At 41.0% G+C, this 13,935-nt stretch overlaps 1 protein-coding gene across 1 annotated transcript; it reads left to right on the top strand.

Annotated features, from left to right (window-relative positions):
* Window positions 1-3,978: 3,978 nt before the first annotated feature.
* TMEM9B (TMEM9 domain family member B) lies at window positions 3,979-13,830 on the top strand. Its single transcript, XM_027461575.3, has 5 exons — window positions 3,979-4,173; window positions 4,613-4,704; window positions 8,105-8,213; window positions 9,180-9,314; window positions 12,666-13,830. The coding sequence occupies exons 1-5, from the start codon at window positions 4,090-4,092 to the stop codon at window positions 12,819-12,821; spliced, it is 576 nt and encodes a 191-aa protein (XP_027317376.2). The 5' UTR covers window positions 3,979-4,089; the 3' UTR covers window positions 12,822-13,830.
* The last annotated feature ends 105 nt before the right edge of the window (window positions 13,831-13,935 follow it).

Genomic DNA, 13,935 nt, shown 5'->3' with positions numbered 1-13,935 from the left:
CAGGAGTGCAGGAAGCAGACTGCACTCCACTAAAGCTCAGACTCCACAGATAAATGTTTGAGAGCTCTCTTGAAGATAGAAACCTATCCTCCTCCCTTCTGGAAGATTACATAGCTGAAGAGCAGCTGCAAATAGGGCTGTTACTGTCAGGGCAATCATTTTTTTTCCCCTGAAAATCACTCTTTCTTTAAATTTCTAATGTTTCTTTTACAGCGATTTAACAGCGTTGCTTCTGATACTGGTATGCTGAAAAATATTTTTTTTTAAAAATTAAAAAAATCTAAATATTACAACAAAAACTTACAGTACTTTTTTCTTATAATGTGTCCAGCAGTTTTGCTTACTAATTCAATTCTTACTGTTTCCTAGGGAAAGCACAGACTTTTCTAGAAGAAAAGCTTTTTACTCCCTGATGCACTGAGAGCCCGACGAAGCTCCCAGACAGGTCTTGAAGGTCCCAAAAGCTATTTCAGCCATCAAAAGTAGGATTTGTATTGACTATGTGTTAGAAATCTTTGAGCATGTTAGAGGTGTTCCATTTGCATTGATGCCTCTGAAGCTGCATGTTATTTACATCAGCTTAAAACCTGATCCATGATTTTCTAAATATTCAGCATAATTTTCAGCTCAGCAGTTGATTTGCCACTCACGGACTATGAGCGTGGGTGGTTAAGAAGACAGAGAGCCACCTTCATGCTTCAAAACACTTTCATTGTAGATACGATCATTAAAAAGAATAACTGTTTGGCTAATGCTGAAATCCGATGTAGGCTTGTTATACAACTTCAGGGGAAATTTTATCTGAATTTGAAATAAAGGTGTTTTTTTGTGTTTCCACAGTAACTCAAGCTCATTTACCAAGATGCCTGATGCACTGTTAGCATTAGACAATTTCACTGTAGTAAAACAAAGTATAATAGTACAATTGAGGAGTAAACTCTATGTAAAAGATTATTTTGGTTCCTATGAAATTACAGCAACGTACTGGAGGCTGGGGAAGGAGAGAGAAAATAGAATAACTTTTCACTAAGTATTACTACTTAGTTTAGGACAGCAAATGGATGTAAGAAAGATACAAAACACAGGCAAGGGAATGGGGACATGAAAATTAGCTAAAACACGTGGTCTGCTATTCCTCTGTGAAATGTGCCAAAGAATCTGAAATAAATGTGAGTGGGTTCCATGGCTCAGCACTGGCTCCTGTGCAAGAGGCAAGCTGGATTCAGTCCTAGCAGCATCAGGTGTTTTTTGGAGTTTTCCTACACAAGCAGGGAAAACCTCAAAATTGCTTTATCTCCAGGTCTCAAGGGATCGCAGCTGAAAAATGCTGCTTCTCAAGAGCATTTATTTCCCTTCTGAAGAAAGGTTAACACTGACTGATCTTGGATGGAAATAATTCACGAGCATGTGAAAAATAGGGAACATTGCTGTATTTCAGTAAAATTTTCTCAGAGAAGTATCTACATATAAAGTAAGTTAAGATTCAAATAAATTGCTGTTGTGCGTTTAGTTATGGAAAAAAATAGTTATCTGTAACTTGAATGTCTCATTTAGAATGCTGCTTATTATCACTTTTAATGCAATTCAATACTTTTGTGGTTTTGTGTCCCTATAATGTGCTTTATAGGAATGAGTAACATGAGCTTTATTTTTAAGCTTAGCTTTAACAGAACCAATTTAGCAAGTTTTGCAATTTGTCAGAGGCTGTTTAAACAAGGAAAATATTCTCAGTGCCACTGACTGGCATGCATGGATACAACAAGCTTTACATGTTTAAAGAGAAGAAGGAGCTAGGATAACGGGTTTGAGTTATATTACACGTAATCCATATGTTCTCTGTCACCAAGTGATCTGTTTCCTCACTCTCCGCTCCAGAAACTATGGGGAAAGTTATTCAGAAAAAAAAAAAAAAATCCTGCAGTAGGCATTATAGAAAACGTTGCCTGTGTCTGTTGACCTATGCAAAATGGTTTTCTCACTTACTCTGGAAAGCATCCAGTGTGTTTGTTGGAGGGGATTATCCTGACACATTGCCGGCATGTTGTCACGCTGTCAAACTCTACATGGTGATGACATTTGACCTGTTAAGAATACATAAACAGTATTTAGATTTTAGGCTTGTAATCATGATTTGCTCGAAATCCTAACGGATGGAAGGCCCACGCATCTGCATGACACACAGTTTGGGTTTGGTTTCCTACCAATAACTGAGACAAATCCCCTCCACGCTCCAAAAGCATGGGTAATCTTGGGTGCAGCTGGGGTTGGTACACCAAAAGGCAGGCAGACCTCAGGGTTGTGTGCTTTGTTCTTTGTGTAACAGGGGGCACAATATGGCAACACCTCTACCTCCACCATCTTAAGGAACAAGAGGTACAATATGGCAACTCCACCACCTCCACCACTTTGGGTAACAAGGGGCAAAATAAGGGAACTCCCACCACCTCCACCATCTTAGGTAAAACGTGGCACATCTGGGCCAATCACTCATCTCCACCATCTTAGGTAAAAAGTGCCATAACGCTGCAGCCCCTTTCAATCTCCGTCATCATAAGTAGTATAGGGTACAACAAGGCAGCCCCTCCACCTCTGCCATTTTAGGTAACAAGGGGCACAATATGGCAACTCCCACCACCTCCACCATCTCAAGTAAAACGTGGCACTTCAGGGCCACCCCCTGTTTTCCACCCTCTTAGGAAAAATGTAGCACATGAGGGCCACCTTCCATCTCCACCATCTTATGTAAAATGTGGCACAAAATGGCAACCCCTCTACCTCCAACATCTTAGGCAACAAGGTACATAACATGGCAACCCTTCCACCTCTGCCACCTAGGGTAACAAGGGGCAGAACATGGCAACCTCTCCACTCACAACATCTTAGGTATAAGGTGGCACATCAGGGCCACCCCCCCTCATCTCTACTATGTTAGGTAACAAGGGAGTACAACGTGGAAACCCTACCACTTCTGCCATTTTAGGTAACAAGGGGCATAAGATGGCAACTCCCACCATCTTACGTAGAAGGTGGCACATTAGGGCCACCCCCCCATCTCTACTATCTTAAGTATCAATGTGGTTTAGGTAAAATGTGGCACATCATGGTCAGCCTCCCATTTATACCATTTTAAGTAAAAAACTGGCATAATATGGCAACCCTTCGACCTCCACCATCTTATGTACTATGGGGCAGCTGCCCAGGGAGGTGGTGGAGTCACCATCCCTGGAGGTCTTTAGAAGACGTTTAGATGTAGAGCTTAGGGATATGGTTTAGTGGGGACTGTTAGTGTTAGGTTAGAGGTTGGACTCGATGATCTTGAGGTCTCTTCCAACCTAGAAATTCTGTGTGATTCTGTGTATGGCAACCACCCTACCTCTAACATCTTAGGTAACAAAGTGCACAACACGGCAGCCCTTCTACCTCCGCAATCTTAGGTAAAAGGCGGCACATCAGGGCCACTCTCCCCCTCACCTCCACCATTTTAGGTAGCCAAGTGGTACAATGTGGCAGCCCTTGCCACCTGCACGTGTTTGGTGTGGTAAGGACTGAGGGAGGAAGGCTGTGACACGTTTTATAAATAAAGTCTCAAACATTGTTCTGTGCTGAGGGTGATTTATCTGGTGTTTGTGAAAACGCTGGCCAAAGGCAGACCCTTGGGCACCCCCATCACCCTTGGGAGACACAGGTTCTGTTATTGTTCGTCCCAGACGCTGGGGAGTGCTTTTGGGAGCCTGTTTATTCATGGTTTGAAATGAAAATAGCTTATATATATTCTATACTTTTTCTTTTTGTTAAATCTCGTATATATTAGCCTTGATTGTGCTTCCTACTCCTAAAACCCCCTCTTCTCGCTACAGAAGCCACCGCGTTTGTTTCAGACGCGTTTCACACCCAGCTCCCCCTCCACCTCCCCGTCTCGGCCCGGAACCCCCGGCAGCCGCCACAGCTCCGCGGCGGGCCGGGACAGGAGCGGACCCCGCCCGCCGCCGGCCGTGCGGAAGGCGGAAATGATGGCGGCGGCGCGGCGGGGCTGAGCGGTGCCGGTGCCCGTGGCGGAGCGGAGCGGGGCGGAGCGGCCCCGGGCCCGACATGGCGGGCGGCGGCGGGGCCCGGCTGGGGCTGGGGCTGTGCTGGCTGCTGGCCGCGCTGGCGGCGCTGGGCGCGCAGGCCAAGGTGGGCGCCGTGCCGGGGTTTGGCGTTTTGTCAGCGGGGATTTTGGTATTTGGGGGCCTGGAGCGCCGCGGGAGGGGTTTTCCTGCTGGCCCTGTGGGGCTGCTCCGAGAGGGTCGGTCAGTGCCGTGGTTTATTAGCAAGGGTCTTGCTGAGTGGCTTCTAAACGTGTGATAATTCTTAAAAAATAAGAGGGTGGTTTTTCGTACGAAGGATGTAGTATTTGCTATCAAAAAGGTGTTGACAAATTATTGCTTGTTACTTCTGTGTCAGTAGCGTTGAAAGTCAGCTCTTCAACATGACAGAAATCCCGAGTTAGGCTGTTCAAAGATACCTGCACACTCTGTGTGTTGGACATTTCATGTATTTCGTAAACATGATGCCTTGTTCGGCCCTGTTCTGTGTGTGATGGTTTGCTCTCAGCACCTTGTTTTCTTCGCAGAATTCCGAGGACGTGCGATGTAAATGCATCTGCCCTCCCTACAAAGACCATTCGGGCCATATCTACAACAAAAATGTTTCGCAGAAAGACTGGTGAGTTGGTAATCAGAAGTTATAAGGGATCTCAGTGGTTCAAGGTGTGTTCTGCTGTGCTTATACGTGATGCCAGGAGAAATTACATTTCTTGCCTAACATATTGAGCCTTTACATTTAAAAGTATTCCAGAATTCAGCTGTAGCAAGAGACGAGGCTTGAAATCTTTAATTTTTCTCTGTCTTCTGTTTCGGGTTGCTTGTTTACATTCTCATTTGTTTATCGTAGAAGGGAAAAGGGGTGTTTTGGTGTGCGTTCAGTGACACGAAGTTGCATTGTGGCGAGGAAGCATGTGCATAGAACTGGGACTCAGAAGCATTCTCTCTTCTTTGATTTCTTTTTCTTTCATTTCTCTCTTGAAACCTGTACTATTATGTGGGGATTGTTTTGGAGATTTGTTCCTCAGAGTCACAGGCAAAGAATGCAGTTATATGAGGTGGCCTGAGCCATCTAATAACCTATGCTTCCTGCGAGGAAGAGAATTACTGCTTTACTCTGCCACAACAGCGTGCCCTACTGTAGTGTTTAGGCCAGCTATGGCATTTGCCAGACCTCTTTGAGCTGAGGACTGTTGTGCATGGCCAGGGTTGAGGGGCTGGGGAAGGAAGAGGGATGACAGTCATTTATAACAGCATATTTTGAAGTTGCATTGATGTCTGACGTACTCAGGAATTCTTGGATCAGCCTATATATACGTGAGGTACGTTTTGATACGTTGACTCCTCTTCAGAAACATTAAGAATTAATAAACCACTTTTCAGTCTGTTGAGTAGCAGAGGGTTAGAAACTTCGTTATGGAATTGTCATGCCCCTCAGTAGTCCTACTGAAATAGCTACAGGAATAAAGTTAAGGATACAAATGTTGTACAGAGCCATGCCTTAACTTATTCAATTACTTACAGAAGAATCGTAAGAAACATTGCTGTAAGTTTCAATCCAAGCTAATGAACACTGAACGTACTGTCTAGTCTAAAGTAATATTTTGTCCTATATGATTACCTTAAAAACGTTAGGCCTGCGGACAAATTAAGATGCAATAGTGAGACGTACCGAGAGAACTGCATCTGCAGCAGGCATTGCAGAGCAGCACCATTACTGGCTTTCTTGTTTATTACTCCTCTGCAAATGGAAATAGATTTTTTTTTTCAGTGGGTGTTGTTAGTGTTTGTCTTACTAGCAGAAAAGACCCCGTTTCCCTTTAAATCAAGATTGGCAGTGACTGAAGTTACCTTTGAACTCTTCACTAATCTTACAGTGACAGATACATGATGCTTACAGAATCTCAGAAATCTATTTTCTTATCTTAAATCTCATTTTGTTGAGATGATTTCTTAAGAGACCACCTGGTAACGTTTTATGGTTTTGATCTTCTATTTGAGATGCCTTCTCTGTGCTTTTAAAAGGCTTGATTGCTGGTTCATGTGCAATGAGATTGACAAATTTAGTGCTCTACTTGGGCGTCTGCATCTTGCAAGTGACTTGTTATTATGTGGAACTGCAGAATCCTTGAGGCATTTAGATCTGTCACTCATGACACAAGAGCCAGATCAATTTTTAGTGTCCCTGTGAACTATGCACATTATGATGGCTGCTTACTGCCTGCTTGCCCAGACATAAAATAACAAAATAATTTTTAATGTTGAACCTGGAGCCTGCATCATGATATTCTTATTTAGGTGTTTCATTTCTTCCAGTGGAGTTGTCTGCTCTTCCCACCCCACAGACCAGCAAACAGGGCCTTGTGCTAACATCAGTACGGGCTGAGGGTGCTCTGACACCACTAAAAGCATTCACCATTCTAGCCATGGAACCATTTCAGGCAGTCCAGTCCCGGTGAATGATGCACTAGAGAAGTGTAGCGATGTGTTGGCAAGCACATGGTATTGAGTTAAATAACCCACGTTGAAAGAAACGTGTTGGCGTTTCATGTACCGGAGGCGAGCTGCCGTGGTAGTCATCAGCATAGTGGGAGGGAAGACACCCTGTCTGCTAGTGGGAGCAACTGGAAATCAGCAGAAGCTGCACTTCTGAGTAGCCTAGCCTCCTTGGTGCTGTTACTGCGGGTACAGGGGAGAATGTGGTAAGGCAGAGGCAGTTGGGTGGGAACATCCTTTAAGGAAAGGATCAGCCTTTTCCACTTGAAACACTGAACTAGAGAAAAAACTTGCTGATGCTAATATATTTACAGTAACAAACTTCCTACTGTACCTAAGCAAAATGCAGGCTTTATTCTACAGCATATTGATGCCAGCTTTCAATCTCATGAGATCATAACTTGTATTTTGTGGTTTTGCATCCCACGTACTGCACAGAGATCGTAATTCTAATGACAAATAAAAGGAAAAACAAATCCCTCCGTTCCGTTCCAGAGATTGTGACATAACAGTCAACAGTTTTAGTTATGAGGAGGAAATACAAACAGAACTGAAGTGATGAACTGGTATCTGGCCGTGTGGATTTGCAGCATTTTGATTTAGCTCAGTGCAGTGTTAAATCAGAGGCTGCTGCTGTCGTGTCAGGCATTTGGTTTCATTACCTGCTTCTGACTCTGCTACATTGAGTTGACAGGGATGAAAGCGAAACATGCTTTTGTTCCCTAAGTGCTCTGCTGAGAGCCTAGAATATTAACTGAACAACCAACCTGAGTCATCAAAAAGATCAAAATTATAAGTTATTGGTGGAAGGAGTTGTCTCATGGCAACTGGATTTTCGTGCTGTGGTATAGAATATTGTCAGTAATATTGTCAACCCCACTTTTTGGCATGAGGAATGTCTTACATTTTGTAATCTTTAAGTCAAAGTAGATTTTCACATCCAGTTCCAGTGCTTAAAACGGAACACTGTTTATTCGGTATCTCACTGCTTAAAGAAACAACTCATCTGACAGTGAATTGTATTTAATGACTGTAAGACCCAGTGTTAAGAAAAAAGAACTTCCCTTCATGAACACCAAGGGGAGGTTAATCTTCTTTTAGATACTGGAAGACCAGAGTAAAGGTCTTTTAGTGTGAAGAAAAAGAGTGCATTATAGTTGGAATTTACTTCAATCTGGGATGGCAGTGTCAAATGATGCATGTGTGCTGGGACTCTAATCCTTGGATTTGTTATGCTGACAGCTTTATTTCCAGTCAAAATATTGTGTTTAGTTAGAAGGATCTTAAAAACTTGTTGAGCAGCTTGTCAATAGCTGAATTTCTTGTTTAAGTAAAATAATAGTGGAGTAATGATTAAAAAAAATCTTGAATATCTATAATTTAGAACAGCTGTACTTAAGCAAAGGTGAATTCTCAGCCAACATAACGGGTCTGCATGCATCTGAAGATGTGAGAACTGCCTACATAGGGGCAAAGTCAGGTAAAACCATCTCAGAGCTGACTGAGCAGTTCCTGTCTCTCTTCAGTGATTGTCTTCATGTGGTTGAGCCTATGCCTGTCCCTGGACCTGATGTAGAAGCATATTGCTTGCGTTGTGAATGCAAATATGAAGAGAGGAGCTCTGTCACAATTAAGGTAAACAATGTAATTCTGCTGGGATATGTTAAATCCTTTAATTGATTAGTAAATATATCTATGGGCTTTTAGAGAAACAACCCTTTATGAAGGGAGAACTTTTCTAAAGCAGTCTAAGAGTTATTTATTTTTCTTGATAGCTGTTCATGATTTGTTTTGAGCAATACCGATAATATCAAGCTGTAGCAGGAGTAGGCTCACGAACCTTTATCAAAGATCTCCAGTTTTGAAATTAAGCTTTATACCTTGCTGAAATTCTGAGTTTTCTAGGGCATTTTGTCAAGATGTTTTTGTTACTGTTTTAGAAGCTCTCTTATTATTCAGCTATCTTGCTTGATACAAATTTTCTTTCCATCTCCGCAAGCTACAGAGAGCAAAATCAGCCAAATCAATCATGTTTGCTCTAGCAGGGGATTTCTTTATTCACGTTCTCATTCTGTTAGAACCACTGAGCCTTAGTCTGGGTGAATACATTTTGTAGTGCATCTTCTATTATATTATTTCTTTTTGGTATTCTAGAATTTTGTTGCTTTTTCTCCTTTCCATTTTTCTTACTGGCCTCTGTGACTGTTTGCAGTCTAACCCGGCAGATTTGTGCTGGAGAACAGAGATCATGCAGGAACCCCTACATTTGTGACCCTAGTTTAATGCCCCTTAGGAACAGTGGTCTGATTGAGGTGAGGTAACGCCAAATTATTTTAAGAGTGATAATGCAGGCTTTTAGCAAGGCCTCATTAAGAGAAGCTTTATTTCAAGCTCATTTATCTGTCTGTCCCAAAACTGTAATGCCAATTTAATAAATTGACGGCTCTTCTCTGTTCATGGGTTTTAAGTCGTCTTGTGACACTAGTAAAAGCCAACAGGCTCATCACAAACTTTGTACTGTTCCTTCAGTCCTTGCAGCCTTTTGAGAGATTGTGGAGGTAATGGCACAACTCTGGCATAAATTGTGTTTGTGTTGTGCAGGTTACAATCATCATATACCTGTCTATTTTGGGCCTGCTTCTTCTGTACATGGTGTACCTCACACTGGTGGAACCTATCCTGAAGAGACGTCTCTTTGGACATTCACAGCTCATACAGAGTGATGAAGACATTGGGGTGAGTTCACCTGACTGCTTGTATGTTTGGGTTAGTGTAAAGATTGGAATGATTAATTGTTACATAACTGTTCTGAACAGCTTTTTTTGCATGGCAGTATAAATTCCTTTCCCTGAAGGGAGAGGATGGTCTTCACAGGAGTCAGGAATCTGTATGACGACTGTGGAAGCCACTATTTCATTTTTCACTGGGCTTAAAAAGTAGTCACGAGGACTGCTTTTATTATCCTGCCTCTATACACAGATTCTGTCCTAACTGAAGGAGCAGAGGAATGGAAGTAAGCTCATACAGGAGGTGTGAGTTCTGGTGTGCTGCCGATCAATACAGTCTCTCTAGAGATCAAATTTTATACAAATTGGTTACAAAAGCAAAGTATATGCTGAGGGATTACATCTTCTGTTGCTCTGGTTTGGATTTGCTGATGCTAGAAATTCAAGAAGGAATAATTGTAATGAAGGAATATAGTAACTGATGCTGAAACAATTACTTTGTATTACAACTGAAAAACAGAATGTGGAAATAGATTCTCACAGATCAGAGCAGCCTTTCTTGTGAGGAAAAGGAGAGTAGTCCATCCATGGCAAATGAGAGGGCGTAGTTTCTTGTCTCTTACTGTCCTTCCCCACCTTCAGCACACTGTTTTTGGCGTCAGATAAGAATGGAACAAAATTTTCTTTAGTACCACTACAGGAAGGGAGTGCAAGAACTTAGGAAACTTTGTGTTGGAAACTGTGAGATGCTTCAGTATGGGGAAGACTGGTGGGAGTAGGTTATTTTTGTCTTGAAGAGGGCATTAGAGTAGTATGAAAATACAGACTATCGCTCTCTAACTGTACGGAGTTCTATGAAGCTGTTGAATCGGCTTGCTTGGGAAAGTTATTGCCGTAAAATGATGTAGGGAATGTATTCTAAACAGCAGCGGGGTTGGTGGTTAAATGTCAGTGTTGAACCATGTGAAATGCTAAAACAGTGCAGAAGTCTCAGCATCAATGTACTTTTTATACTGAGCCCCTAAGCAGTGCTGTTTCTGCTGGTAAAGTACACATCAGGTGTGGCATCGCCTTAGAAAGAATTTCTGAAACCAAACCCAGCCTCTGAAACAGGAAGTTTTTCCATCTGCTTAACCTAAGTCCTTCAGCAGACACGAGCACTTCAGAGTAAGTACTGTTGAAATAAAAGTGAGCTAATCGGAACGATTAGCATTTATTAGTGTCGTACAATAGGATCCTTAAAGATGGTTTTGTCACTCCTTCAAGATAACGGCCTTTGTTAGCTCTGCCACCTTTACGTACTTTGATTTCACAACAAAAATATGTGATTACCCAAATGTCACCTAATGGTTTTTGAAATAGAGCTTATTCTGACAGAGGCAAACTGTGTCCCACTGTTTCTGCACTTCCCCACGTATTATATAGAGATATGCTTTGTATGTGTTGACATCTTAATATTTTCCCAGTCACTTGTAAGAGGCTGTTAGCATTTTTTGGAAAGGAGGGGTTTGAATGACTCCTTTTTCTGCCTGCATCCATACAGAAAACTGGGCAGATTCCTAGTTGAGTTAAATGAACGTGCTATATGTTATACCTGAAACAAATTATTTCTATTTTATACCTTAGTTAAATTATTTTAATACCTCCAAATCTGGGCTAGAATTCTGACTGAAGGTGGAGGGAGGACATGAAATAAATCCAGTGGCAGAGCTCACGTTAACTGCAGAATGAAATTATCTTAAATTCTGGATCCATCTTAATCAATTTTATGTTTTGCTGTAATGTACCGTGACTCTTAAGTGTGCTTGTGAAGTCACTTGTATTTTTACTGCAGCAGTGCCTGGAACAAAAAGCACTGAATCTTCTTGCTTAGTTCATGTTAACTCATTTCACATCGTCCCATCTGTGAGAGTGAATGTGAAATAAGTGAAGGTCGTTCATGGCTTTGCCGTTTCCTTGCCTTCCCTCTTGCAAGTTCTTCAAATATTCATCCTTGTCTTGCTCTGGAAATATCATCTACATCGATTTTGTTGCTCAATTTTGAACTAATGTGCTTTTTCTTACTGCCCATTGGTGGCAGTGGCAACTAGTAAATGTAAGCCACTTTGAGAGACCTCTTTGCTTTTAAATTCTTTTTCCTCGTTTTTTTTTTTTTAACACAGAAATTGACAGTAGCTAGCCTTTGAGCTGAGATCCTTATCAGACTATCCAGTGCTTTCTAGCTTATTGAATGCTCTCCCTTCCTCTGTCTATTTTATGGTGGAAGTGTGTTGCTATTGTGGTGTTTTTTCCCTGTGAATAAAGTGATCTCTAATCTTCAAACTTACCATTCTAGGTATATCCAGCTGCGTAATCTTTTATGTAAGGTCATAGCTTGGGTCAGGCATCGGCTCTTGCTCTGGTTTAGTGTATTTCCTAGCTCAGAGAGGCCTTTGTGTGGCTTTGGGACTTGCAGATGTTACTTTAATGGATAATCTTTGTACTGCTAAGAATTATCATTGAGCTACTAGGCACAGAATCATGTCACAAATACAGTATCCATTCATGCAAACATCTTCAAAAGCATTCTGGAACAACAACAACAAAAATTGTATGAGGTTTATATGCACCAAAGGGCAATCAGTTATTTAACGTGGGACGTAGTTATTTTTTTCATTATTTTTTCATTAGTCATTGTATACCTGATGCTTTCTGACATAGCTTTAGAACCATGACTTTGTCCAAAACATCTTGACAACCAATAAGTTCAGTTCCAACTCTTACTATTTATAACCTATTTTATTTACTAGTAGAAAATACAGCTTTGCAGGTAGTGTTGGAAAACAGAGAGAGTAAATATTAAACAAGCCCTCAGTTATTGTTGAGCTCTGTCACTTAAACAGCTGTATTTACACTTTGCTTTTGGACAGCTTGGTACAATGGCTTTAGTTTGGTAAACATTGGAGTGTGTTGGCTTTACATAGGATCTTTGTGTGAACATCCTGAACCACCTTACAGTAACAGGCCGAGAAGTGGCAGTGAACCAAAAATTCACACTTAAAGTGAAGTTAAACAAAGTGCTTTCATGACATTAACAGGAGGTCCCTGGCATCTGCGTCTATTCTAGATTTCTGTCCTCAACAGCTAATGATGGATGGCTTGACTGTGCAATGAATAAATTTGTGGATGTTACTTTGAATGAGAAGTTGAAGAACAGTTTTTTAACTACAAAACCTTGCTTTGTCATCATAGCTAACTAGCTGTTTTAAATAGCTTGTTTTACCTTAAAATCCAAAGCAAAAAAAAACACCAACAAAATAAAACCTTCAGTTTCACTGCTCGTTGGAATTGCTGAGGTCTAACTTGATTTTTGTCATTCCAGGATCACCAACCTTTTGCAAATGCCCATGATGTGCTGGCTCGTTCTCGGAGCCGTGCCAATGTATTGAACAAAGTGGAATACGCCCAACAGCGCTGGAAGTTGCAGGTCCAAGAGCAACGCAAATCTGTTTTTGACCGTCATGTTGTGCTGAGTTAATTGTCTCTCAGCAGTAACTCCAAGGAAGTACAGCAGACTAATTGAAAGAACTGACTTATGTCTTCCTGATCCTACCACTTCAGAGGAGTTTTCATAAATGGTTGGTTACTGATTTGAAAAAATAAAAATAGTGCTTAAACTTTGAGAGAATGTTCTAGAGTGGAAGCAATTAAAAAGATTAGCTAATCAGAAGCTAAAAACCTTTGCATTTTCAAATGGCTCTTGCTGATAAAACTGAAGAGAAAACAAACCGTGAGGTAGCTTTGTTTGCCACTGTGGTACCTTATTCACAGTTGTGACTTTATGGTGATTTTTAACTATATATTTCTCTCTACTACTTACCTACTACGTGATTAAAAAGTACCTGGGAACACACTAACTGCTTACAACTCACTAATCACTTTATGTAAAGACCTTTTGTAAATATACTTGGATTTTTTCTGCTGACTAATGCTAGGTACTAGAAATCTAAATCTTGCAGTGTAGTTTCCACATCAGAGAATGAACTCCTGATTGGTTGTATTCATCATTTGGTTTCTTGCACTCATACTTTCAAGATGCTTGTATGTCGAGTGATGCTTGCAGATTTAAGGCAAAACTTAAATGGACACTGACTCGTTGAGCTGCATACTTGAATTACTGTGATGTAGATAAACTCAAATGCAGTGTACATCAAGACAGTGTTGGCATTTTGTTCTATTTTGCTTTAATAGTTTAATATATTGTATGTGTATGATATCTCTTTAAAACAATCTTCTCCCTTTCTTTTCATGGGTAAAGTCTCAGGAGATATATGATGAAATATTTATTATAAAAATCTTTATGCGTTTGTCTGGATTGATGGTGTGAGGCACGTACTTTCTTGGGCACCTGTCATCTTGGGAGTTAGGTGTATTTTTTTATCTGTGATTCTGTACTCATTTCTCTTAAGAGGTATTCAGTTGCTAGATGACTAACTTTCATATATCCCCTTTGGAATGTAACAATTAAAATGGATTTTTGAAAAACAGCTGCACGTTATCTGTATGTCATCATTTTTCTCCCTCATTACCCTGCATGTAGGTTCCACGTATAAAAGCACTTACCTGAAAATGCTTCGGAGTAGAAATATAAA

Source organism: Anas platyrhynchos, chromosome 5 (assembly GCF_047663525.1).
Source record: "Anas platyrhynchos isolate ZD024472 breed Pekin duck chromosome 5, IASCAAS_PekinDuck_T2T, whole genome shotgun sequence".
Taxonomy (NCBI): domain Eukaryota; kingdom Metazoa; phylum Chordata; class Aves; order Anseriformes; family Anatidae; genus Anas; species Anas platyrhynchos.
This window is presented reverse-complemented; position numbering and strand designations above follow the sequence as displayed.

Bases quoted from the DNA above. Each gene is read 5' to 3' on its own strand.
- TMEM9B (XM_027461575.3), top strand. From the start codon at position 4,090: ATGGCGGGCGGCGGCGGGGCCCGGCTGGGGCTGGGGCTGTGCTGGCTG. The intron at 4,705-8,104 runs GTGAGTTGGTAA...GTCTCTCTTCAG, and splicing joins AATGTTTCGCAGAAAGACTG to TGATTGTCTTCATGTGGTTG. The intron at 8,214-9,179 runs GTAAACAATGTA...TGTGTTGTGCAG, and splicing joins GGAGCTCTGTCACAATTAAG to GTTACAATCATCATATACCT.